The following is a 26,102-nucleotide window of genomic DNA, read 5'->3' on the forward strand; positions in this document are numbered from 1 at the left end:
GCAACACTTGCCCAAGGAAGGGTGGAGCCCACAATGGCCCATTGTTGGGTGGGGAAGATGTGTTAACAAGAGCGATACAAATATGTGAACAGTGGAACTGGTACGACATAGAAAAATAGGTGGAGTAGGCCATTCGGCCCTTTGAGCCAGCACTGCCATGCAATGTGATCATGGCTGATCATCCAAAATCAGTACCCCGTTCCTGCTTTTTCCCCATATCCCTTGATTCCTTTAGCCCTAAGAGCAAAATCTAAGACTCTCTGGTATACATCCAATGAATCGGCCCCCACTGCCTTCTGTGGCAGAGAATTCCACAATTCACAACTCTCTGGGGGGATAAGTTTTTCCTCTCTGTCCTAAATGGCCCACCCCTTATTCCTAAACTGTGACCCCTGGATCTGGTCTCTTTCCCCCCCGACATCGTCGGAATATTTTTTCCTGCATCTAGCCCGTCCAATCCTTTAAGAATTTATATGTTTCTATCAGATACCCTCTCATCCTTCGAAATTCCAGTAAATACAAGCCCAATCAACCTATTCTTTCAACATATGTCAGTCCCGCCATCCCGGGAAATAACCTGGTGAACCTACGCTGCACTCCCTTCAAATCAGGAACTAGGGTGGGGGTTCATTCCGTTTCATTCCTGGAACTCCGATTTCACAGTCTGCGTTACAGTTAGCCAGAGATGCTGGGTGGGGTTTGTATCTGTGGGCACTGTGACACAGAGGGTTAGAGTTGCTGCCTCACAGCACCAGAGACCCAGGTTCCATCCTGACCTTGGGTGCTATCTGTGTGGAGTTTGTACGTTCTCCCTGGGTCCTCCGGATGCTCCGGTTTCCTCCCACATCCCAAAGACATGTGGGCTTGTAGATTAACTGACCCTCTGTACACTACCCTGAGCGTGTGGAGAGTGGATAAGATAGAACTGGTGTGAACGGATCATCGATGGTCGGCGTGGCCTCGATGGGCCGAATGGCCCGTTTCCATGCTGCATCTTTCAATCAAGATGAACCGTGTAGGATGGAACTGCAGATGCTGTTTTACACCAAAGATAGACACAAAGTGCTGGAGTAACTCAGCGGGTCAAACAGCATCTCTGAAGAAAAGGAATAGGTGACATTTCGGGTCAGTAGACAAGGTGTTTTATTAGTCAAGTCTCCAACTGCACAGCGAGATTCCTTCTACATTTATTAAGATATGCCATTTATGGCATATCTTAATAAATAAATGCCATTACACATGCGGGCACCGCCATTAATCAACATGGGGTCAGATCCCTTCGTCAGGCAGCACCTCTGAAGAAAAGGAGTAGGTGACGTTTCGGGTCGAGACCCTTCTTCACACTGAGGAAGTGTCTCGACCCGAAACGTCACCCATTCCTTCTCTCCAGAGATGCTGCCTGTCCCACTGAGTTACTCCAGCAGTTTGTCTGTCTTTAGTCACACAGTTAAAGTATCAGCAACACACATTAAATCTGTTATACTTTGTTTATTCAGAAGGGTTTCTAAGCTTTTCCCAACTATTTGTGAGGAAAAGATGGCGAACTAAACTCCAAAACCTTAGGTCCGCCTGCAACAACAGGTTCCAGAATATTCTGTGTGCATGAAACATTTGGTCCACTCTTCCATCCACATCGGTGTGAACATTAACTCCACAAGCGTATAACAAATAAATAAACGTTCCCAGAGCATGGCAGGGATTAGACAAAGACCCCCATCAGGTTCACATGCCGGTTCTGATACCGTTTGGAGATATCGGCCTCGATCTGAAAGAGTAAGTGGAGCAGAAGGATTTCACCAAAGTGCATTGACACCGTCATAAGTTCACAAGTGATATAAGCAGAAATAGGCCCAACGTCTACTCTGCCATTCAATCAAGGTTGACCTATCTCTCCCTCCTAACCTCATAAAACATTTAAAATTCTTAAGGGATTTGACAGGCTAGATGCAGGAAAAATGTTCCCCATGTTGGGGGAGTCCAGAACCAGGGGTCACAGATTAGGAATAAGGAGGAGGCCATTTGGGACTCGGATGAGGAAATACCTTTTCACCCAGAGAGTTGTGAATCTGTGGAATTCTCTGCCACAGAAGGCAATGGAGGCCAATTCACTTGATGTTTTCAAGAAGGAGCTAGATATCGCTCTTAGGGCTAAAAGAATCATGGGATATGGGGAGAAGGCAGGAACGGGGTACTGATTTTGGATGTTCTGCCTTGATCATATTGAATGGCGGTGCAGGCTCGAAGGGCCGAATTGTCTACTCCTGCACCTATTTTCTATGTTTCTATTCTGCTGCCTTCTCCCCATAACCCCTGACTCCCGTACTAATCAAAACTCCTAAAACAGCGGCATGCCGAAGCTTGAATATTTTGAAAGAAAGTCGGAAAGACTTGTGTTTCTCCAGAGATGTGGAGGGTGGGTGGAAACATAGGTCTTGATGACACCCGGTGGTGGGGGCTGGAACTGCCGAAACATTCTCTCCTTAAATCCATCCCCACACTGGAATTGTGCAGGAAGGTAACTGCGGATGCTGGTGTACACCGAAGATGGACACAGAAAGCTGGAGTAACCCAGCGGGTCTGGCAATATCTCTGGAGAAAAGGAATAGGTGGCGTTTCGGGTCTGAAGAAGGGTCCTGGCCAGAAAGGTCACCTATTCCTTTTCTCCAGAGATGCTGCCTGACCCGCTGAGTTACTCCAGCATTTTGTCCTCATGCTGGAATTGATTGGGGGCGGCACAGTGTCGCAGCGGTAGAGTTGCTGCCTGAGCTAGAGGCGCAGGTTCGATCCTGACCTTGGTTGCTGTCTGTGCGGAGTTTAAACGTGCTCTCACGTGTATTTTCTCCGGATTTTTCTCCCACGTTCCAAAGACATTCGGTTTTATTGGTTATTTGGCTTCTGCAAATTGTCCCTTAAGTCCTGGCGGCAAAATCCTGGTGAATGTGTAGAATGGTGCTAGTGTATGTGGGGGTGTGGGGTGGGGAGGGATCGCTGGTCCGTGCAGACTCGGTGGCCTGAAGGGCCTGTTTCCGCGCTGTATCTCTACTGGCGTTAGAGATGTAGAAACAAGGAACTACAGGTGCTGGTTTCCAAAAGAAGACACAGAGTGCTGGAGTAACTCAGCGGGTCAGGCAGCATCTCTGGGCAACGTTGATGGGCAACGTTTTGGTTTGTGATGGGAACCTTCATCAAAGATGTTCTTCCATTCCCCCTGACACGATGAGCTGGTCCAGCATGCTCTGCCTTCTGCCACACTGACCTTTCCGTCCTGGGCTTCCCCCATTGCCAGGCGGAGGCCAGATGCAAACTGCAGGAACAGCACCTCATCTTCTGCTTGCGCAGCTTACAACCCACCGATATGTACACTGAATTCTCCAATGTTAGGTCACCAGCTAGCAAACACCCAGCACACCCCCCCTTCCCTCCCTGTGCCACATCTGGAGGTACACCCTTTTCTCCCCCTCTCCTCTGTCCCCTTCCACTTCCATTCCATCCTCTGGCTTCACATTCAATCCCTTATCTCACACTTTATGTCTTTTTATCTCTAGCCTTCGTCCACCCATCAGCCAATTCAAAACCTTCCTTGCCTGTATACACCTATCACTTGCCAGGCTTTGCCCTGCGCCCATCTCCCTTCCTACTATTTATCCCCCCCCCCCCCCCCACTACAATCAGTCTGAAGAAAGGTCCCGACCAGAAATGACATCTATCCACGTTCTCCAGAGATGCTGCCTGACCCGCTGAGTTACTCCAGCACTTTTTGTCTTATTTTTGTAAACCAGCCTCTGCACTTCCTTGTGTCTACGTCTCTCTTTAAATGTGATGGGGGTTTAGGCCCAATCACTACTGCTCCGACACTTGTTACTTACCAGCTTCTTCAGCTCTTTCGTTCTCTGGATTAGGAGATCTAGTTTGGGCTCCAGGTTTGCCTGTTCCTCCAGAGACTCTTGCCTCTTCTGGACCATCAGGTGCTGCTTTTCACCCACCGCCTCTGCCTGTTTGAGCTTCTGCTGGAGGAGTTCAGTCACACGGTCAACATACCTGTGGTATCAGAAGAGCACCAGTCAGTACGTAAATGTGTCCTTTGCAGAACGTAAACTTTGAGGAAGAAGGATACGAGAGCTGTAGTCACTGACCTGGGGGAAGCGTGGATCAGGAGCAGGTGACGCATCTTCACCTCAGTCAGTCTCTGGACAATGTCGCCCACCAGCGTCAGCATGGCTGTGGAGCCGGCAACGTCCTGGCACTGTACGGCAGCGGGTGCTGTCTGAAACTGGTTTATGGAGAGGATGTCAGCCTCCTCCCTCATCTCCGCGATTCGCTGGGTCAAGAACACCTGGAGCTGGTGGGGACAAGATCGACAAGCAATAAGGAAACCAGCAGCCACAGAACGACGAACAATACAGAAGATAGACACAAAAAGCTGGAGTAACTCAGCTGGTCAGACAGCAACTCTGGAGAGAAGGAATAAGCAAGTTTGTTATTACAACTGCACATGCGTGAGTTTGCTCAGGTCATGGGTCATTCAGGATAAACATTCTCGCCAGCGGAGCTACTGTGTGTATACATTACGATCCATACTTGTTTTGACCTGCGTTTCATACGGATTTTCCAGTTTGGCTTCTTTGAGGTAAGAAGAATACTGCTTTCAAAACTATTAACTAGGTGTATTTATGGTTGATTTGTATAAAACTACGATGATTTTGGTGGTTTTATTGGCTTTTCCTTGGCCCGCTTCGGTGAATGAGCGAGATCGTGGCGACAAACATCACCCATTTTGTGTTGTTTTTGTTTGGGGGGGGGGGTAATGAAATGAAATGTATGATTTCTATAACTATCAATAGATAATATGAAAAATATTTGTGGGGTTTTCACCTCTCACTATACTGGTCCATGGCCACGGGCTGCGTCCACGTTTGTTGACTTCTGAATGAGTTCTGCGGGTACATGTGTAAGTAAAGTTGTGTCGTACAAAACGTACTCACGGGTCTCCTGACTAATCAGTTGATTTGCTGCAATTAGCTTAGGGCTTGTCAAGTCGTGGAAGAAATTTAGTTGGGCTAATCACACAGGACCTGTGATTAACACCTGCTGGCTGGTGGCTGGTGCAGCAGAGTAAATATTTCACCATGAATCAGTAGGAGCTTACAGAGGTGGAGAATGAGCTCAGCTCCCAGACACTTAACTGCTACATAAACTTACTATTTTCTTCCGCTTTTCCACTCTCATGGGAGCCACTTAGACTAAACGTAAAATAGTTATCCCAACATAAAAGAGTATATTTCAGCATTGGCATGTTGGCAGGATTTGTACTGTGTGGAACTCACTTTAGTGGGGCATCAAAATGTCCTGCACAGCTGCTGTTTCGCCCAAGTCACAGGACTCCCCACTTTGCCTCGTTGACTTTGGACCTAGTGACCTGCGTGCGGAGATAGATAAGGTGCTGCATCCCACCCTTGGCCCCACAGAGAGCTGTTCACGTTTGCGGGGGTGGTGTCCGCAGCCTTTCCGCTGGGGATAGTTGCTGCCTGACTTTGGCTATGGTGGGGAGAGTTGCTACTGGAGCCAGGCAGCCAGGTGGTTACTCGGCGGCGATTTGGCAGGTGACGCCAGACTTGACCCGATTCCCTTCACCTGGGCCAGCCATCGTCTTGAGACCAGACCAGACCGATGGGGACAACAACCGCAGCAGCTTCTGGTGAGTGAGCGAGTGAGTGATCAGGTCCACTTCATTGTAGGGCATGCTACCAATGTTGAATATTCAGACCTTGCTACAATTAGCTTAGGGCTACTCAAGTCAGCGGAGAAACTTGCCCTCACGCCTCCGCTGTCTGAGACTTGATGGAGGCGGTCCAGCCTCCAGAGTGAACTATTCAGTCTGAATGGACCCTGAGCCCACAGTTCACATTATGATTGCATTAACAATAAGGGTTGGATTTGGTGAAAGGTAGTGGGTGACATGGAGGTGGGTCTGCCTACTGCTATATTGGGGAAAAGCTCGCTATTTGTGCTACAGGTATTAACGCAGTCAGTGATATTCCTGGCTTGCTTTCGGTGGTTGATCGCTTGTATGAATCCAATACATTCTTTGTTCATCTTGAATCACCGTTGGTTCATTGCACGCGCGAGATGACAAGCTCGCTTGTAGGTGCAATTGTGGGTCGAGACAGAACTGCACAGGAACAGGTTGTTCAGTCCACAATGCCCCTGCTAAGCACAATGCCAATTTTAACTAATCTCTTCTGCCTGCTCATGATCCATATCCCTCCATTCCCTACATATCCAAATGCTTCTTAAAGACAGCAGCACTGTGGCTCAGCGGTAGAGTTGCTGCCTCACAGCGCCAGAGACCCGGATTTGATCCTGACTACGCGGGTGCTGTCTGTACGGAGTTTGCATGTTCTCCCCTCAACCACGTGGGTTTTCACCAGAATCACCGGTTTCCTCCAACACTCCAAAGACGTACAGGTTTGTAGGCTTGATATAATTGTCCCTAGTGTGTGTAGGATGGTGTGAGTGTGCGGGGATCGTTGGTTGGCGTGGATTCGCTGGGCCAAAGGGCCTGTTTCCGCGCTGTATTTTGAATGTAAACTAATGTACTATCGTATCTGCCTCCACCATTACCCCAGGCAGCATGTTCCAGGCACTCACCACCCACTGTGTGAAACAAACGTCCTGCATATTCCAGGATTCTTTGCAGTGCAAGAGGATGAGGCGTGATCTTATGGAGGTATCTACAGATCATGAGGGGATACATAGGGCGAATGCACGGAGCCTTTTACCTCAGGGTGGGGGAAATCAGGATCCCAGAGGACATTGGTTTAAGGAGAGAGGGGAAAGATTTAATAGGAACCTGAGGGGCCACACTCCACACAGAGGCTGTGAGTATATATGTGAGCTGGTTACCTCCATCAGCTCATTGATGAACTGGTTCCGGGTCTCTGTCTGCTCCAGGATGCTGACTGCATCTTTCCCCCTCGCCACACCATCACCTAGAAACATTAAGGACAACTTCAACTGGCAGAAACAGTCAGATTGCAATTTTAAAATGCTCAGATAACATTGAAATATTACTCACAATTAGTCCAAGTGGAATTATTACTGCTTCATTCATACATTTGATATTTTGGTATTGGGACTCAGAAGTGAATAATACCATTACTGACAGGCATTAATTCTCAAGTAATTTTAAAGTTCATAAGGGCACCACAGTGGTAGACAAAAATGCTAGAGAAACTCAGCGGGTGCGGCAGCATCTAAGGAGCGAAGGAAATAGGACATCACAGTGGCACAGCTGGTAGAGTCACTGCCTCACAGCTCCAGAGAACCTGGTTCGATCCTGACCTCGGTGCAGTCTGTGTGGAGTTTGCATGTTTTCCCTGTGACCGCGTGGGTTTCCTCCGGGTGCTCCGGTTTCCTCCCACATCCCAAAGACGTGAAGGTTTGTCGGTTAATCGGCCCTCTGTAAATTGACCCTAGTGTGTAGGGAGTGGATGTGAATGTGGGATTTCTGGTCAGGATCCTTCTTCAGATAGTCAATTTACATGAAGAAGGCTCCCTACCTGAAGCATCACATAACCGTGCCCACCATTGCACCTAGTGTGGAGGGAATGGATGAGAAAATGAGCCAACATAGAACTATTGTGATCGATGATCGGCGTGGGCTTGGTGGGTGGAACTAGGGCCAGTTTCCTTGCTGTATCTCTCAACTAATACTCCAATCTAAACCAAGAATGTGAAAGTCTCCCTCAGTCATACACATTACAAGTCTAGATAACATTCTCTAGTCAGTACTGCCACCTGGTGGCCAAAGAACAATTGCCTACCTTCAAAGAGACTTAATCAGAAGGCCCCAACATATGAATGAGACTGTGGCCAATCTGTGACCTAAATCCTATTATCTTTTCCCCATGTCCCTTAACACCTTTTATTAGAAAATCTATCAATCCTGGCACAGTGGAGTAACTAACAGAGCTGCTGCCTCCCAACACCAACGACCCTAACTCCAATGTGTAGGAAGGAACTGCAGATGCTGGTTTACACAGTAGACACACTGCATATGCGGGACTGGCAGCATCTCTGGCGAAAAGGAATGGGTGACGTTTTGGGTGGAGACCCTTCTTCAGTCTGAAGAAGTGTCTCCATCCGAAACGTCAGCCATTCCTTCTCTCCAGAGATGCTGCCTGAGCTGCTGAGTTACTGCAGCTCCTCGTGTCTATCTTCGACCCTGATCCAATCGTGTCTTTGTGGTTTGTGGAGTTAGTACATGGCACAGGCCCTTTGGCCCACAATGTCTGTGCCAACCACGGTGCTGATACCCCTGCATGAGGAAAAGATTCACTGGGATTGGAAGGCTTTGGTTTAGTTGGGGAGGAGAAAGCCATGGATTCACAACCTCCTGAGTGCAGAACTCTCCCATCTCAGACTTAAATGTGACCTTAACCTGAGAACAAATCCTCCAGCGCCAGGCTCCTGAGCCAGATAACACCGCCTCTCACTTTATCCAGCCACAAGGCAGAGTATTTAACCGTAACACATCAAAAGACACATGTGAGAGAGTAACAAGTCGGAACCTCAATGGGTTTAGTTTAGTTAATTATTGTCATGTGTACTGAGGTCCAGTGAAAAGCTTATGTTTGCGTGCTATCTATTAAAAAAAGACTAGATAGAGCGGCATGGGGGCGCAGCAGTAGCGTTGCTCTCTTGCAGCGCGACAGACCCGGGTTCTGATACTGAGCTCGGGTGCTGTCTGTACGGAGTTTGCACATTCTTCCTGTGACCGTGTGGGTTTTCTCCAGGTGAAAATTGCCCACATTCGCTTCCTGTGACCGTGTCTGGGCTCAGCATCACCAAGGACTTTTGTTTACCCTCCTACCATACAGTCTCTCCGTGCCAGCAGGTCGAGGAACAGGTTTCCTCCCACTACTTCCAACGTAAGACGTGCACCACCCCCCCCCCCGGACACTTATTATTATTTATTCAAATCGTTTGCTATGTCGCTCTTCCAGGGAGATGCTTTTTTTAGGTCAATTGGCTTCTGTGAATCGTCCCTAGTGTGTAGGAAAGAACTAGTGTACAGGTGGTCGCTGGTCGGTGCGGACAAGGTGGGTGAAAGAACCTGTGTCCACACTGTGTCTCTTAACTAAATTAAACTAAATGCGAATACAATCATGCCTTCATGCCGTCATGTACAAGTAAAGGTTAAAGGGAACAACATTTAGTGCAAGAGGGGTTGAGATAACCCCACTCACATATCTGGCCATGACAGGATGAGGTAGGTGACCTGCTTGTATTACTGTTCATGGATCAGTAACAGGAGTTTATGAAACACACCTTCATCAGCACAATCCACTACTTTGATTTCAACAGCAGCACTCGTGTCATCTCCCCAGTCACTGAGGTCCGCACCAGGTCTCTGGACATCCAACAATAAAGCACAAGGAAATATACAATGAAAACTCACACAGGCTCAGGAGTCTTACAGAAACATAGAAAACTCTTAAGGGCTTGGTCAGGCTTGATGCAGGAAAAAATATTCCACATGTTGGGGGAGTCCAGAACCAGGGGCCACAGTTTAAGAATAAGAGGTGGGCCATTTAGGACTGAGATGTGGAAAAACTTATCCCCCCCAGAGAGTTGTGAATCTGTGGAATTCTCTGCCGCAGAAGGCAGTGGAGGCCAATTCACAGGTTATATTCAAGAGAGAGTTGGATTTAGCTTAGGGCTAACGGAATCAAGGGATATGGGGAGAAAGCCGGAACAGGGTACTGATTTTGGATGATCAGCCATGATCACATTGAATGGTGGTGCTGGCTTGAAGGGGCGAATGGCCTACTCCTGCACCTATTTTCAATGTTTCTATGAGTCTCCAGATTCCTAAAGAGGTTCCCCGAGGCACTGGGCCTGTACTCGCTGGATTTTAGAAGGATGAGGGCGGGGGGATCTCATTGAAAGTTATCGAAGTGGATAGAGTGGATGAGGAGAGGATGTTTCCACTAGTGGAAGTCTAGGACTAGAGGGCAGAGCCTCATAATTAAAGGACATTCCTTTAAGGAGATGATGAGGAATTTCTTTAACCAGTGGGTGGTGAATTAGTGGAATTCTTTGCCACATATTTAAGGCAGAGATAGATTCTTGCTTAGTGTAGGTGTCAGGGGTTATGGTGATAAGGCAGGAGAATGGGGTTGAGAGGGAGAGATAGCTCAGCCATGATTGAATGGCGGAGTAGACTTGATGGGTCGAATGCCCTATTGAGTGAGCAGTGGGAGGGAGATACTTTCACCCAGTGGTGACTTACCTCAGTATTCCCCTCTACTGATATACCCCAGTCAATCTCGTCCGCCTGCTCAGTCCCAACCATGCCACCATCTCCCCAGTCGATCTGGAACACATTAGAATGCAGCAGTTAGCAAACAAACATCAGTGTAGGCAGCCCATGCTGCTCCTCCATGCAACGCATCGCTCCTTGCATTAATATATCGCAACTTAAACACGGTTGAAACAAGGGACTGAAACAAGATGCTGATTTACTAAAATAGACAGCACGTGCTGGAATTCAGCCTGGAGTAAGGTCTCACCCATTCCTTTTAGCCAGAGATGCTGCCTGTCCCGCTGAGTTGCTCCAGGAATGGAATGGTCACATCTTTGTGTTGTATATTGTATTGTATTGTTTTGACGACATGAATAGGTGCTGATTTGGACGAGACCCTTTTTCAGTCTCATTGTAGTTGGGGGAGAGAGCAGGAAGAGAGAGGGGGCTGAACAAAGGCAGGAAAGTGATAGGTGGGCCCAGGTGAGGAGGCATCTGATTACTGGATGGTTGGACAAAGGCGTGGATGTAATCCCGGAAAAGGGGCAGGCAGCCGGCTCAGGCAGAGCCCTCTTCTGCCTGGCGCTGTGACTGGCCGATGGCCAGTTTGCCCCGGCCTAGGAGCAACCCAACCAGAACATCAAGGGATATGGGGAAAAAGCAAGAACGGGGTACGGATTTCAGCCGTGATCATATTGAATGGCGATGCTGGCTCGAAGGGCCGAAAGGCCTACTCCTGCACCTATTTTTTTTGTTTCTATGTAGCTCATTTTTCTATGTTTCTATCTTCAGCTCTGCCCTCTCCCCTATGCACAGGGTGTCCAAAGATGAGGATGGTGGGTGTGAAGTGCAGTCAGAAGGCAAGACAATAACTAGCTTGTGTGCAGACTTCCCCAGGTCATTCCAGGCATCCTCATATCAACTGTTGAAGACTATTACTGCTGGTGGGGAGGTCAAAGATGGCAGGGGTCAGGGTGGGAGTCTGGTCAACACTCACAGTGTCCGTGTCCTGTGTCGGCGGAGTCTCCCCGCACTCCTTGCTGACCGGTTGCTCCACGGATGTTGGTGCCTGTCCCGTTCTCCACTCGTAGACGGTGGTGTTTCCTCTGGTCTGAATGAATTTCAGCAGCGGAACGATGGGCTCAGAGACACTGTAACCACAACACAGCACAATTACAGCATTGCAGGGACCCCGCTTCCATCCTGACCACCGGTGCTTGCCTGGACCTTCTCCTCGTCACCGCGTGGGTTTACTCACAGATCTTTGGTTCCCTCCCAAAGGCGTACAGATTTGTAGGTTAATTACCCCTAGTGTGTGTAGGATAGTGTTAGTGTGCGGGGCCTGTTTCCGCACTGTATCTCGAATTACTCCAAACCCTGCCAAATCTGCCTCAGAGGGCGGTGGAGGCAGGTTCTCTGGATGCTTTCACGAGAGAGCTAGATAGGGCTCTTAAAGATAGCGGAGTCATGGGATATGGGGAGAAGGCAGGAACGGGGTACTGATTGGGGATGATCAGCCATGATCACATTGAATGGCGGTGCTGGCTCGAAGGGCCAAATGGCCTCCTCCTGCTCCTATTGTCTATTGATTATGAATCCAGGGGTGCCCGTGACCACAAACTACATTTCACTGCACTCAGCACTGTTGCCACTAGAATGGAGTGGAGTCGGGAGCCTCCCAGCGTGAGAGTGAGCCGAGTTTCTGCCACATTCTTACCGGCCACAGACAAACTCCACGCAAGCTTCGTACAGCTGAATTATGTCGGTGAGGTTTCTGGCCTCTTCGGCGATGTTATTGAGGTCAGCAGGGAGGTCCTTACACAGGGAGAGCACCTCCTGATGGACATCTTTACCCTGTTTAGATACAAACAAGAGGACATCATCAGGGTGAGAGACTCCAAGCACTGGACATTAGTTTTGATATTACGTTGCTTTCTCCTTTAAAGAGAATACGCGAACAGATAAACCTGGGAGAACTGCAGATGCTGGAATCTTGAGCAAAAAAACAAAACGCGCTGGAGGAACTCAGCGGGTCTGACAGCATCTGTGGTGGGAATGGACAGACGATGTTTCGGGTCAGGACCCTTTTTCAGGCTGACATATGTTTAACATTCTTATCCGCAAAAAAACAAACTACTGGAAGAACTCAGCGGGTTGGACGGCAACGGTGGAAGAGACGGATCAGCCATGATTGAATGGCGGAGTAGACTTGACGGGCCGAATAGCCTAATTCTGCTCCTATAACTTATGAACATGGTTGATAACTTACGATTGTGGGGCAGCACGGTAGCGCAGCGGCAGAGTTGCTGTCTCACTGCACCAGAGACCCGGGTTTGATCCTGACTATGAGTGCTGTCTGTACGGAGTTTATATGTTCTCCCTGTTTTTTTCTGGTTTCGGCTTCGGTTTCCTCCCACATCCCAAAAACGTACAGGTTGTTAGGTTAATTGGCTTCTGTAAATCATCCCTAGAGCGCAGGATAGTGCTGATGTACAGGGTGATCACTGGTCGGTGCTGTTTCCATGCTGTATCTCTAAAGATATGAACCAGCGGTCACAGACCCACATGCCTGTCCCGGTACTACCCCACTGTTCACAGTATGGCTACACTGACGCACTGCGGGCCCACGTACCCTTATTCCAAACTGCCTGCAGGAGGCGAAGAACTTGTCGCGCAGAGAGGCGGCATTGTTGATGTGATCCTGCTCCTTGCGGCTGTATTCTTGCTGTAGTTGCTGGCACTTGCTGATCTGCTTCCTCAACGAGGGGAGCTCGTACGTCACGTTCCGCACCAGCCAACTGGCCAGCTCAACTGCCGCAAAAACACAAGGTGGGCCCGTGAGGCTGGGGGAGGCAGAACGCACGAGTATGGACCCACTCCCACATCCCCACCTCCTACATCCCCACCTCCCACATCCCCCTCCCGCAGTCCCCCCCCCTCCCCCAGTCCCCCCCTCCCGCATTCCCACTCCCCACTCCCACATTCCCACTCCCACATTCCCACTCCCACATTCCCACTCCCACATTCCCACCTCCTACATCCCCACCTCCCGCAGTCCCCCCCTCCCTCAGTCCCACCTCCCACATTCCCACTCCCGCAGTCCCATCTCCCGCAGTCCCACTCCCATATCCCCGCCTTCCGCATTCCCACCTCCCACTCCCACATTCCCATCTGCCACAGTCCCGTTGCATATGAAGCTGAGAGAAGGGTGGATGAGCTGACAGCTGAATTTTGTTTAGAAATACACCACGGGAACAGGCCCTTCGGCCCAGCTAGTCCATGCCGACCAACGATCACCCATTTACACTAGTTTTATGTTATCCCACTTTCTCATCCACTCCCTACACACGAGGGGCAATCTACACCACCAGACTCGGGAACAGCTTCTTCCCGTGTTATGAGGCTTCTCAACGGTCCCTCCATAAACCAGGGTACTGTCTGATTCGCCTCTACTCGGCTGCAGACAGTAGGCTTTGTCTCTGGAACTGGTGCACGACAATGCAGAGAACTATATTCTGTACTCTGTATCTTCCCCTTTGCACTACCAATTGCACTTGAACTTGACTTGATTGTGTTTAGTTTAGAGATACAGCGCGGAAACAGATCCTTCTGCCCACCAGGTCCGGATCGACTAGCGATCCCCACACATAACACTATCCTACACACACTAGGGACAATTTACAATCATACCAAGCCAATTAACCTACAAACCTGTACGTCTTTGGAGTGTGGGAGGAAACCGGAGATCCCGGAGAAAACGCACACAGGCCATGGGGAGAACGTACAAACTACGTACAGACAGCACCCGTAGTCAGGATGGAACCTGGGTCTCTGGAGCCGTAAGGCAGCAACTCTACTGCTGCACCACCGTGCCACACTCATGTATGCCACCCTTATGTCGAGTATTATCTGATCTGATAGGATAACATGCAAGAGAAAGCTTTTCACTGACAATAATATACCTAAAGTGTAGATCTATTTCATCCACATCGGGGAATAGGTGGGGCATTAGTTTAATTTTTCACCTGAAACATGACGCGGTATTATCTTGGCGAACTGTGACATCCGCCAAGACAATGAACACAAATCTCCAGAGTGAGGGCGGACCTATAGCCTCCTGACTGACGCACCGCAGCTATCTGTCAGAGCACAGCAACCCAACTGTCCCAGATTCAATGAGTGCATTGTACATCTCAAACTGGTTCACATACCTAGGTAGACGTTGTCTTTTTCATACAAAGACGTTATTTCCTGCCAATCCTATAGCAACAAAAAGACAAAGGGATAACTTTGGGGCTTGTTTTTTTTTTACAGATGCATCTACAAGCCAAATTCAGGATAAAGTCACCTTCATCCGTTGAGAAGAATAGCCACCAAAAATATTCTTTGTTGAAGCTTCTGTTCTTCTGAGGATCTCTACGATTCTCAGGCAATGAAAATAATGAATGTCTGCAGGAGAGAAATAGAATTATCAGTTAACACAGAAGGGACTTCAGTTCTTTAGATAGACAATATGCTTTAGATAGAGCAGCATCTCATATTTTGGGTCGTTTACACCCAGCGGTATGAACATTGACTTCTCCAATTTCAGGTAGTCCCTGCTTTCTCCTTCTTTCCCCTCCCCTTCCCAGCTCTCCCTCAGCCCACTGTCTCCGCCTCTTCCTTTCTTCTTCCCGCCCCCCCCCCCCCCCCCCCCCCCCACATCAGTCTGAAGAAGGGTCACGACCCAAAATGTCGCCTATTTCCACTCACAATCCCCTCTCCCCTCTCCCACCAGGCAGAAGGTACAAAAGCTTGAGAGCATGTACCACCAGATTCAGAAATTGATTCTTCCCTACTCTAATTGGACACTTGAATGGGCATCTTACAAGCCCCTTCTTCCTTGCTGCCCACCTTGCACTTTTTGTCATCTGCACTTTCTTCACAGCTGTAACACTATATTCTGCAGTTTCCTTTCTCTTTGCACTAACTGTTGAACTTGTGTGTGATTTTGACTGTGATCATGTATGGATATTTATTAACCTGGATAACACGTGGAAAGATTTTTACTGTATCTTGAGAAAATATTGAAGAAACAAGGCACAATAGATGCTGGTTTACAAGAAAAGAACACAAAGTGCTGGAATAACTCGGCGGGTCAGGCAGCCTTTCTGAAGAACATGGATAGGTGACGTTTTGGAGTGGGATCATCAAAGGAGGAGGACTGGCTGAACTTTGTTGCCTTCCACCACAGTGAAGAATGCTGTGGTAGATGTTTGTGTTAAATCTTATTGTGTATTGCGAGTTTTTTTTAAGTGTATCGCTGCTGGCAAATTCATTTCACTGCACCTTCGGGTGCATGGGACGAATAAAATTGACTTTGATTTTTCTTCAGTCTGCAGAAAGATCCCGACCCGAAACATCACCTATCCATGTTCTCCGGAGATGCTGCTGAAACAACCAAATTTCCCCAGCATTTAGTGTCCATTTCTCAATACAGTACCAATATTTCTTAATTCCCTTAATATGTAGAAATCTATGCATTTCGGTTATCAAAAGAACTCAACCTGTTTTAAGCAGGAATAAGGAGCTGGAAAGATATTTAGAGTATGAAATAAGTAGAAAAGACAGGATCTGAGGATGAATTATTTCACTGAAAGGATGGATGAAATCTGCAAAGTCGTACTACCCAGCGAAGTGAGGGTTTAGCGATGTACTGACATGATCCTGAGAGGAGCTGTTTGATTTCCTCATTCTCCGGCATATCCTGGATTGCATTGTTTATTTTCTCCCGGATCTCCAGCCCCGAATTCTGCCACTTCAGTTTGCAGTGTCTCCGATCCACCAGCCAATCTGAGGAAACAAAACGTTCCTGAGAATCTCACATCACCTGGAAAATTCAGCCAACAGGTAAAAAATTAGATGCTTCCATTTGTCTTTTGTAAGGTCATAAGAGCAGAATTAGTCCATTCGGCCCATCAAGTCTACTCCGACATGCAACCATGGCTGATCTATCTCTCTCTCATAACCCATTCTCCTGCCATCTCCCCATTACCTCTGACACCCATACTAATTAAGAATCTGTCTATCTCTGCCTTTAAAATACTCCCCACTATTTTTCTACACTGTGCTACTCAGTGATGAGTTTCAGTTTAGTTTATTGTCACGTGTATCGACGTACATTGTTGCGTGGTAACCGTGACTGACAAGGAGCACTGCGACATCATGCATGCTGACACTACCAGTGCTGGGCTCAGCGACTGCTGCACTGTAGAAGGTGGTGCCCTTCAGTTAAACTTTACTTTACAACATGGAGACAGATCCTTCAACCACTGAGTCCACACCGACCAGCGATCACCTGTTTACACACTATTTCTATGTTATCCCACATTTTCATCCACTCCCTACACACTAGGGCCAATTCATCTTTGGGATGTGTGAGGAAATCGGAGCCGTGGAGGAAACCCGAGCAGTCACAGGGGAAATGTACAAACTCCATGCAGACAGCACCCGAGGTCAGGATCGAACCCGGGTCCCTGGCATTGTGAGGCAGCAGCTCCACCCGCTGCTCCACCATGTCGCCCTAAGTTGTTGATCCACCTCAGGAAGTGGATATGAAAGTACACAGACCACTACTTTAAAGAGTGGGTGTGAATCGCTTTGAAGTGTGGACTCTGTATTCACTACCCATCCAATCACAAAAATATAGATCATCTGATCAAGATCCCAGTACAGATTTGGGAAGAAACCGGAGTCCTGGAGGAAACCCACACGATCACAGGGAAATTGTATAAACTCCACACAGACAACACCTAAGATCAGGATTGAACCCAAGACTCAGGTGCTGTGAGGCAGCAACTCTACCGCTGCGTCACCGTGCCTCCCCAAAGAGTCGAGCAGCATCTGTGGATGGAAAGGATGTTTGGGGTCAAAACCCTGCGTTAAGACTGAGAATGGAGTGGGGAGATAGCTGGTATAATGGGGAGTGGTGAGACAGCAGAGGTGATAGTTGGACCGGGGAGGGGTCAAGCGTGCTGGACAGATGGAGCTAGGTAAGGGAGGAGCAGAGTTGGCCGACAGAGGCAGGTAGATGCTGCCCTTAACTTTTGTTGTTCTGTTTTGTTGGTGCTACTGGGGAACAGTTTTGGGCCCGGTATCTGAGGAAGGATGTGCTGACGTTGGAGAGGGTCCAGAGGTTTACGAGAATGATTCCAGGAATGAGTGGGTTAACATATCATGAGCGTTTGACGGCACTGGGCCTGTACTCGTTGGAGTTTAGAATTATGATGGGGGATCTCATTGAAACTTACCGAAAGGCCTGGATAGAGTGGATGTGGAGAAGATGTTTCCACTAGTGGAAGAGTCTAGGACCTGAGGTCATTGCCTCAGAATTAAAGGACATTCCTTTAGGAAGAAGATGAGGAGGAATTTCTTTAGTCAGGGGGTGGTGAATCTGTGGAATTCAGTGCCACAAAAGGCTGTGGATGCCGAGTCAATGGATATTTTTAAGGCGAGATAGATTCTTGATTAGTACTGGTGTCAGGGGTTGTGGGGAGAAGGCAGGAGAATGGGGTAAAGAGGAAAAGATAGATCAGCCTTGATTGAATGGCAGAGTAGACTTGATGGGCCGAATGGCCTAATTCTGCTCCTATCACTTAAAACTTATGAACAGGTTTCAGCAGCGATTGTGGTACTTACTGCCACCAATAATAAAAAAAAACCTTTGCACTTTAGGAACTGTTGCGACTCCTGTGTTAGATGCACATCAACTTTGGAAATGAACGTTATTGAATTGTAGTTAAATATGTTCCTCATGCAGAAAATATGAGAAACACTCAGCAGGTCAGGCAATGTTTGTTGAAAGAGAAACAGTTGGTGTCGCCTGAGCTGCTGAGAACTTGCTCCATTTTGTTCTTATTTCAGATTTCCAGCATCTGGACTTTTTTCATTTTTATTTCCTTCAAACACTTGGAGATCAATTACAAAAATGTTACTGGGGAGAAGAGAAACAAAATGTTTTTTTTTTACGAACAGGAATGCACTCATTTAAATGACAATGGATTGAGATTTGAGAATAATGTATGAAAGGGATGTGGATAAATTGATTTATTGAATCTTTATTATCATTTTATATGGTGTGTTATTGCATTTACAGGATGTTGAGCTGTTGCATTGTCAGCACACATGACAATTAAACACTCTTGATGTTCTCTCTGTTGAAATGCAGAAACAGTTGGCAGATGAGGGTTTTATGGTAGTTTTGTCAAAGGCACAATGGGCCGAATAGACTTATTTACTCACATTCAACATTATCCATTTTGGAAATAAACATTTTTGTTCATTATATATGGTTGGCATTGAGATTGTGGGCTGATGTGCTATACTGTGCTTTGTGCAGGAAGAAACTACAGATAAAAACATACAAAAATAGTTGCAGGAGTAGGCCATTCGGCCCTGCGAGCCAGCACCGCCATTCAATATGATCATGGCTGATCATCTAATATCAGTACCCCGTTCCTGCTTTTTACCCCCATATCCCTTGATTTATTTAAGGAAATGCTTGTTTACATCGAAGATAGACACAAAATACTGGAGCAACTCAGCGGGTGAGGCAGCATCTCTGGAGAAAAGGAATAGGTAATGTTTTGGGTCAAGACCAATTTTGAAGAAGTTCTTCTCTCTCTCAGAGTTCTGCAACAGAGTCTGATGGCCCTCGGCCTGAAACATCACCTATTCCTTTTCTCCAAAGATGCTGCCTGACCCACTGATTACTCCAACACTCTGTGTCCATCTATACTGTACTTTGTTCCATACATCAGTGTAGAGATTTACCCAATAGCTTGCTGGTCTGTATGTCGATTGGCAATTTCCTTTGTTCCTGCAGGGAAAATAAACAGAAGATCAATATAAACTACGAGAACAACCTCCCTCTCAGAGCTAGGGGGTGAAAACAGAAAGAACAACACTGAGCTTTAAAATGGCGCTTAGGTTCCGAGAGAGGACAGACAACACTCAGGGAGAGGAAGCTGAAGGCGACAGGTAGCAAAATTACACAGAAAATGGTGGAAACTGAAAATGCTGGAAGTCTCATAGCATTTGGGAACAGCTCCATCCAAGGCCGGAAGAAATTGCAGTGAATTGTGGACACAGACCATCACGCAAACCAACCTCCATTCCATTGACTCCATTTGAGCCTCACGCTGCCTCGGCAAGGCCACCAGCATATTCTGGACCAGTCTCACCCTGGTCACTCCCTCTTTTCCCCTCTCCTATCAGGCAAGTATGAATACGCAAACCTTCAGATTCAGGGACAGTTTTTTTGCAGCCGTTATCAGGCAACTGTACCATCCTACCAACTAGAGAGCATTCCTGAGCTATTATTTACCTCATTAGAAACCCTCAGACTATCATTCATCGGACCTTACTGGACTTTAACTTGCACTAAACGTTATTCATGCTCTTCCCTTTATTGTGTATCTGTACATTTTCACCCATAGAGTTGTGAATCTGTGGAATTCTCTGCCACAGAAGGCAGTGGAGGCCAATTGACTGGATGTTTTCAAGAGAGAATTAGATTTAGCTCTTAGGGCTAACGGAATCAAGGGATATGGGGAGAAAGCAGGAACGGGGTACTGATTCTGGACGATCAGCCATGATCATATTGAATGGCGGTGCTGGATCGACGGGCCGAATAGCCTACTCCTGCAACTATTGTCTACGTTTCTATGTCTCAAACTCTCCCTGTTCTCCTCTCATAGGGAACAAGATGCTAATTTCCGAGTACGAAAATGGCCATAACTTTTTTAAATACTGAAGATATGAAAGTCAATTAGGTGACAAATTAAACTTTTTTATGATTTTTCTGATGGGATAAATTGCAGACTTGAATTTTAAAACTTCGAAATTTTGTTACATTGCTAACCTCAGTTAGGTGGGGGGGGGGGGGAAGGGGAGGGAATCGAACCCCCGGCCGGGGAGTGGCAATGAGGATGGACAGGGGCCTCCTCCCGGGGGGGGGGGGGGGGGGGGGGGGGGTCCCGGGTCCCGGGGGGGTGCAGGGTGCAGTGTGCAGGCAGGGGGCCAGGTCCCGGGGGCGGGGCAGGGGGCGGGGCGGGGGGGGGGGGGGGGGCGAGGTGCAGGCGGGGCAGGGCCGGGTCCTGGGTCGGGGTGCAGGGTGCAGTGTGCAGGCAGGGGGCCGGGTCCCCGGGGGGGGGTCGGGGTCCCGGGACGGGGTGGGTGCAGGCAGGGGGCCGGGTCCCCGGGGCGGGGTGCAGGGTGCAGGCAGGGGGCCGGTCCCGGGGGGGGGGGCGGGGGGGCGGGGTGCAGGCGGGGGGCCGGGTTCCGGGGCGGGGGGAGGGGTCCCGGGGCGGGGTGCAGGCGGGAGAGGGAGGGGGGGTCCCGGGGCGAGGGGGGGGAGGGGGGTGCAGGCAGGGGCCGGGGGGCGGGGTGCCCGGGGCAGGGGGGTGCCCGGGGCGGGGGGGGGGGGCGGGGTGCAGGCAGGGCCGGGGTGCAGGGGGGGGGGGGGTCAGGTCCCGGGGCGAGGTGGTGCAGGCAGGGCTGGGGCGGGGGGGTCGGGGGGTGCAGGCGGGGGGGCCGGGTCCCGGGGCGGGGGGGGGGGGTCGGGGGTCGGGTCCCGGGGCGGGGTGCAGGGTGCAGGCGCGGGCCCAGGGTCGAGGCCAAAGGGTCGAGGCCGCGGACTCACCTCCATCGCTCCCGAGCGCCTTGACTCCGCCCCCGCGGACACGTGAGCTCCCGCAGCGTTGCCCAATCAGCGACTGGCAACCGAACCTTAGCTTTAACCAATCAGCACTGCGTTCTCATCTACGGCCCGAGCGGTTGGATGTAAGCGACTCTGTTATAGGACGGCTCGATGCTGGGCGGGGCTTCCCTCAGCCAATTGGCATGGACGTCCCACGCCGACGTCCGTTCAGGCAGTTTATTGTCACGTGCACCAATTTAAAGCCAGAATGACCACACACCACGTGGCAGGAAAAATCAACATAAACATCCACCACCCTTTACCTCCCCCCTCGACTCCGTTCGAGGTCCCAAGCAATCGTTCCAGGTGCGACAGAGGTTTACCTGCATCTCTTCCAACCTCATCTATTGCGTCCGCTGCTCTAGATGTCAGCAGATCTATATCGGTGAGACCAAGCGGAGGTTGGGCGATCGTTTCACCGAACACCTCCGCTCGGTCCGCAATAACCTAGCTGACCTCCCGGTGGCTCAGCACTTCAACTCCCCCTCCCACTCCGTCTCCGACCTCTCTGTCCTGGGTCTCCTCCATGGCCACAGCGAGCAGCACCGGAAATTGGAGGAACAGCACCTCATATTCCGTTTGGGGAGTCTGCACCCCGGGGGCATGAACATCGAATTCTCCCAATTTTGTTAGTCCTTGCTGTCTCCTCCCCCTCCTCAGCCCCCTGTCTCCTCCCATCCCCCAGCCTTCGGGCTCCTCCTCCTTTTCCTTTTCTTGTCCCCCCGCCCACCCCCGCCCCTGATCAGTCTGAAGAAGGGTTTCGGCCCGAAACGTTGCCTATTTCCTTCACTCCATAGATGCTGCTGCACCCGCTGAGTTTGTCCAGCTTTTTTGTGTAACCTAAACATCCACCACCGCCGGTTCCTCACTGTGATGGCAGTCGAACAACCCGCAGTCGCAGCTCCCGCGGCTTGGAGCCCCCGAAGTCGGTCCCTAAAGGCCCAGTGGGACAGGGCTTTAAGTCATTTTTAACATGTTGAAAAATGTCCACGAGTTAAAAAAAAATAGCCCCGAGTACCTACGAATGGCTATTACCGTAATTCTCCCTGTTCGAATCAAGGTGAAAACTCGGGAGAGTTCGTGAGTAACTCGGGAAAGTGGGACGGAGCCTTAACTCTCCAACAAGAGGCCGCCAGCTCCTCGATGTTAGGCCGCAGTGCGGCCGGAGATACGATATGGAAATAAATCGCATCTCCATCGAGGTGAGAGATTTTAAAAAGTTTCCTCCAACCCCACCCCCCCCCCCCCCCCCCCCCCCCCCCACATATAAGGCAAAGCTGAAGAACACTAACACATACATTTAACACACACTATAAAACAATAAAGAAGAAAAGATTGTTGGCGAGGTGACACAACATGCTGGAGTATCTCAGCTGGTCAGGCAGCATCTCTGGAGAGAAAGGATAGGGTCAAAACCCTTCTTCATACAAGAGATGCTGCCTGACCCCCTGGGTTACTCCACCATTTGTGTCTATCTTCGTTATATACCAGCATCTGCAGTTCCTTCCTGCACATCCATGTGAGTATACTCCCATCAGTCTGAGGAAGGAACACAAAGTGCTGCAATAACTGTGGGTCAGGCCACAGTTTGCCCACATCCCCTCTATACAATCAGTCTGAAGAAGGGCTCCGACCCGAAACCTCATCTATCCATGTTCTCCAGAGACGTTGCCTGACCCGGTGAGTTACTCCAGCGCTTAGCGACGTACTTGGAGATGAGTTTCAGTAGGGCAGCAACAGGCAGGAACAATGGGCCTGCCAGGACAGTCCTGTTTCTGCATGTTAGGAAGAATATAGAAGTGGGCAGTGCAGGGTTGGGGATCGATAAGCTTGAAGGCAGTGGAAGGGAGATTGCTGAGGTAATGATACAGTCTGAGAGATGACGGCCTGGTGTACATCTGTGAAAGCATAGGCAAGAGGTAGGTGCTCGGAGATATCCAAGACCAGGTGCCTGGCCTCTTCTCACTTGGGATTTTGTGCACGGTCGGACATTTGGTGACAGAATTTCCCTTCTTAGATTTATTGAAATGATTGACATGGATACAGAAACTCATTGAAACTCCGGCCTTGCTGTCTGCAATTAAATGGGTGAGTTATTAAGTAGGTTTTAACGGATGATATCCCCAGGCCTGCAAACAGTCATGTCTCTCTACCTTTGGTGTTTGTTTATCGCGGTTATTCTGAGCGACCACATTAGACAGTGGGTCTTTGCATGCACAAGCACTGGGTCAGTGAGGCACTGCTGGGCACATGGTACTGAAGGAGGTCTGGGGGACAAAAGGAAAAATGGTCCAATGCAGATATGGAGTTGCAAGAAGATTTGCAATTAACGGATTTAAATGACGCTTAGTCCATAAACTCTCCAAAGTGCCGCTCATGTGCACCAGCCAGTAAAGAATTATCACTAATGTGCATCAGAGATAATGAGGCTGATAGATGACCAAGAGTTTGGTCAAAGGAAGATCCTATAGGAGAGGCTGAGAGGGTTAGGGAGGGAATTACGGACTTAGATCCCAGACAGCTGAAGGCACAAGTGCCACTGGTGGAGTGATGGAAGTTGAGGTTGATTAGAAACAAGGTGGTGTGTGGCTCTCTTTGGACAAACCATGGGGTATGGGTCAAGCTCTGGTAATGTAGGATTAAGATCAGTATGTGGATATAGACTATTGTATATAGACTCAGAGGGCTGTTTCTATGTATGATGTACTTATTATACATATGTATGGTAATTTAATCTGTAATCAAATCTAATCTAATTGAGAAAAAAAATTTTTCACACAGAGAGTGGTGAATATCTGGAATTCTCTGCCACAGAAGGTAGTTGAGGCCAGTTCATTGGCTATATTTAAGAGGGTTAGATGTGGCCTTGTGGCTAAAGATATCAGTGGGTATGGAGAGAAGGCAGGTACAGGATACTGAGTTGGATGATCAGCCATGATCACATTGAATGGCGGTGCAGGCTCGAAGGGTCGAATGGCCTACTCCTGCAACTATTTTCTATGTTTCTTTTTTTATTTAATTTTATTTATTAGAAGTGAGTACAATGCATTGGTACAAAAACGATGTTAACATAATACATTCTCTGTTCAACTTCCCTTTTTTTAAAGAGAGAAGAAAGGAGAGAGGAAAAAGGTTGTGAGAAGTGAGGAGTAGATTAATGAGCATGGGTGAAAAACCAATAAGGAAAAAGTGAAGGAAAGGAATAAGTGACGAATGAAAGCAGGAGGGAGATTATTCCATTACCACAGTGAGATGGGTTTTTTTAAATATTCTAAGTCTTCTTTCACCCATACCTGAAACTGTTGGTTTTCATGATACTATGTCACCACATGAATCCAAGAAATCAATAAATGGGGACCAACTCCTTAAGAATAGGTCTTGTTTGTCTATTAGGAGGAGTCTCATTTCTTCCAAATGTGCTGTGTCCAGCATATTACTGATCCACATTTTAAATGTTGGTATATTAGCATTTTTCCAAAATTTAAGTATGTTTTTTTCCTGTTATTAACCCATAATTGAAAAATGAGTTTTGGTGTGTATTTAATTTGTTCCCATCTCCACTTACTCCAAATATAATCATTTCAGTGTTAGGTTCCATTTTTGTCTTAAATAGCTTTGAGAATATATCAAATATATCACACCAAAATTTATAAAGTTTTGAACAAGAGACAAATGAGTGCGTAATATTGGCATTTTGAGAAAGACATTTATCACAAATGGGAGAAATATTTGGATAAAATTTATTCAACCTAGTTTTGGAATAATATAATCTATGTAATATTTTAAATTGAATTAAGTTATGTCTAGCATTGATCGAACATTTATGTATATGTATCAAATATTTTTCCCATGTTTCTTTTGAGATTTTTATCATTAATTATTTTTCCCAGTCTTCTCTAATTGCCTCTGTTGATGGTGATTCTATATTTAAAATATTGTTATACAAGTATGATATTAATTTTGTTGACTACGCATTGATATTCATTACTTCTTCCAGTGGGTCTAAAATTATACTTTGGAATCTTGGTATATATTTCTTCATAAAGTCACATACCTGTAGGTATTTAAAATATTGATTATTCAGTTTAAATTTTGATTTTAGTTGTTGAAATGATAATAGATTTCCCAATTCATACAAATCACCTACCTTTTTAATTCCCACTTTTTCCCATTGTTTATATGTTTTATCCATACCAGATGGTTTAAATACTGGGTTATTCACTATTGGTGTTAACGCTGATAAATTTCTTAATTTTAAAGTTAATTTTATTTGTTTCCAGATTTGTATTGTATTTTGTATAATTGGGTTCTTCTTATATAACATATTCTTCAGCTTTATTGGAGAAAAAATCATCGCTCCTAGATCGTAGGGTGCACAATCCTCTTTCTCCATTCTTATCCATTCCAACTGTTGAACAGAACTGTCCAAACAATAAATTATATTTTTAATATGTACTGCCCAATAATAGTATAGAAAATTAGGTAATGCAAACCCCCCCACCTCTTTGGGTTTGCACAAATGATTTATTTTAATTCTATGTGCTTTATAATCCCAAATAAAATTAAAAATATTCGAATCTAATTTTAAAAAAAAGTGTTTTGGTATATATATCGGTATAGATTGGAATAAATATATTATTTGTGGTAGCGCTATCATTTTTATAGCGTTTATTCTGCCGATTAGTGATAGTGGGAGCGTTCTCCAAAATTTAATCAGTGTCAAATGTATTTAATAATGGTATAAAATTAATGATTTATTTCTTCTAGTAACTTAAATACCCAAATACTTAAATTTTTCCGTTGCGATTTTAAATGGAAATTTTAATAGGTGATTCGCTTTCTGGGGTTTTAATGACATAATTTCACTTTTATTCCAATTTATTCTATAACCGGAGAAAGAGCCAAATTCCTCTATTAGATTTAATAAATTCGGGATGCTCGTTTGGGAGTTTGTAATATATAAAAGTATATCATCTGCATATAGTGATATTTTATTAATAGTATCCTTAGTATTATATCCCTGAATATCTGGATGCCTTCTTATCCTTTCAGCAAGCG

At 47.5% G+C, this 26,102-nt stretch overlaps 1 protein-coding gene across 1 annotated transcript; it reads right to left on the reverse strand.

Annotated features, from left to right (window-relative positions):
- Nucleotides 1-1,473: 1,473 nt before the first annotated feature.
- Nucleotides 1,474-21,031, reverse strand: cdk5rap3 (CDK5 regulatory subunit associated protein 3). The gene is made up of 14 exons (XM_055656921.1): nt 20,988-21,031; nt 19,118-19,163; nt 16,007-16,138; nt 14,655-14,755; nt 14,518-14,566; nt 12,939-13,117; nt 12,024-12,160; nt 11,304-11,457; nt 10,295-10,378; nt 9,331-9,412; nt 6,904-6,989; nt 4,134-4,339; nt 3,867-4,038; nt 1,474-1,765 (listed from the first exon to the last, which is right to left on the reverse strand). Exons 1-14 carry the CDS (start codon nt 20,991-20,993, stop codon nt 1,700-1,702), a joined length of 1,500 nt encoding a protein of 499 aa, XP_055512896.1. The 5' UTR covers nt 20,994-21,031; the 3' UTR covers nt 1,474-1,699.
- Nucleotides 21,032-26,102: the final 5,071 nt, after the last annotated feature.

This window comes from Leucoraja erinacea, chromosome 27 (assembly GCF_028641065.1).
Source record: "Leucoraja erinacea ecotype New England chromosome 27, Leri_hhj_1, whole genome shotgun sequence".
Lineage (NCBI taxonomy): Eukaryota > Metazoa > Chordata > Chondrichthyes > Rajiformes > Rajidae > Leucoraja > Leucoraja erinaceus.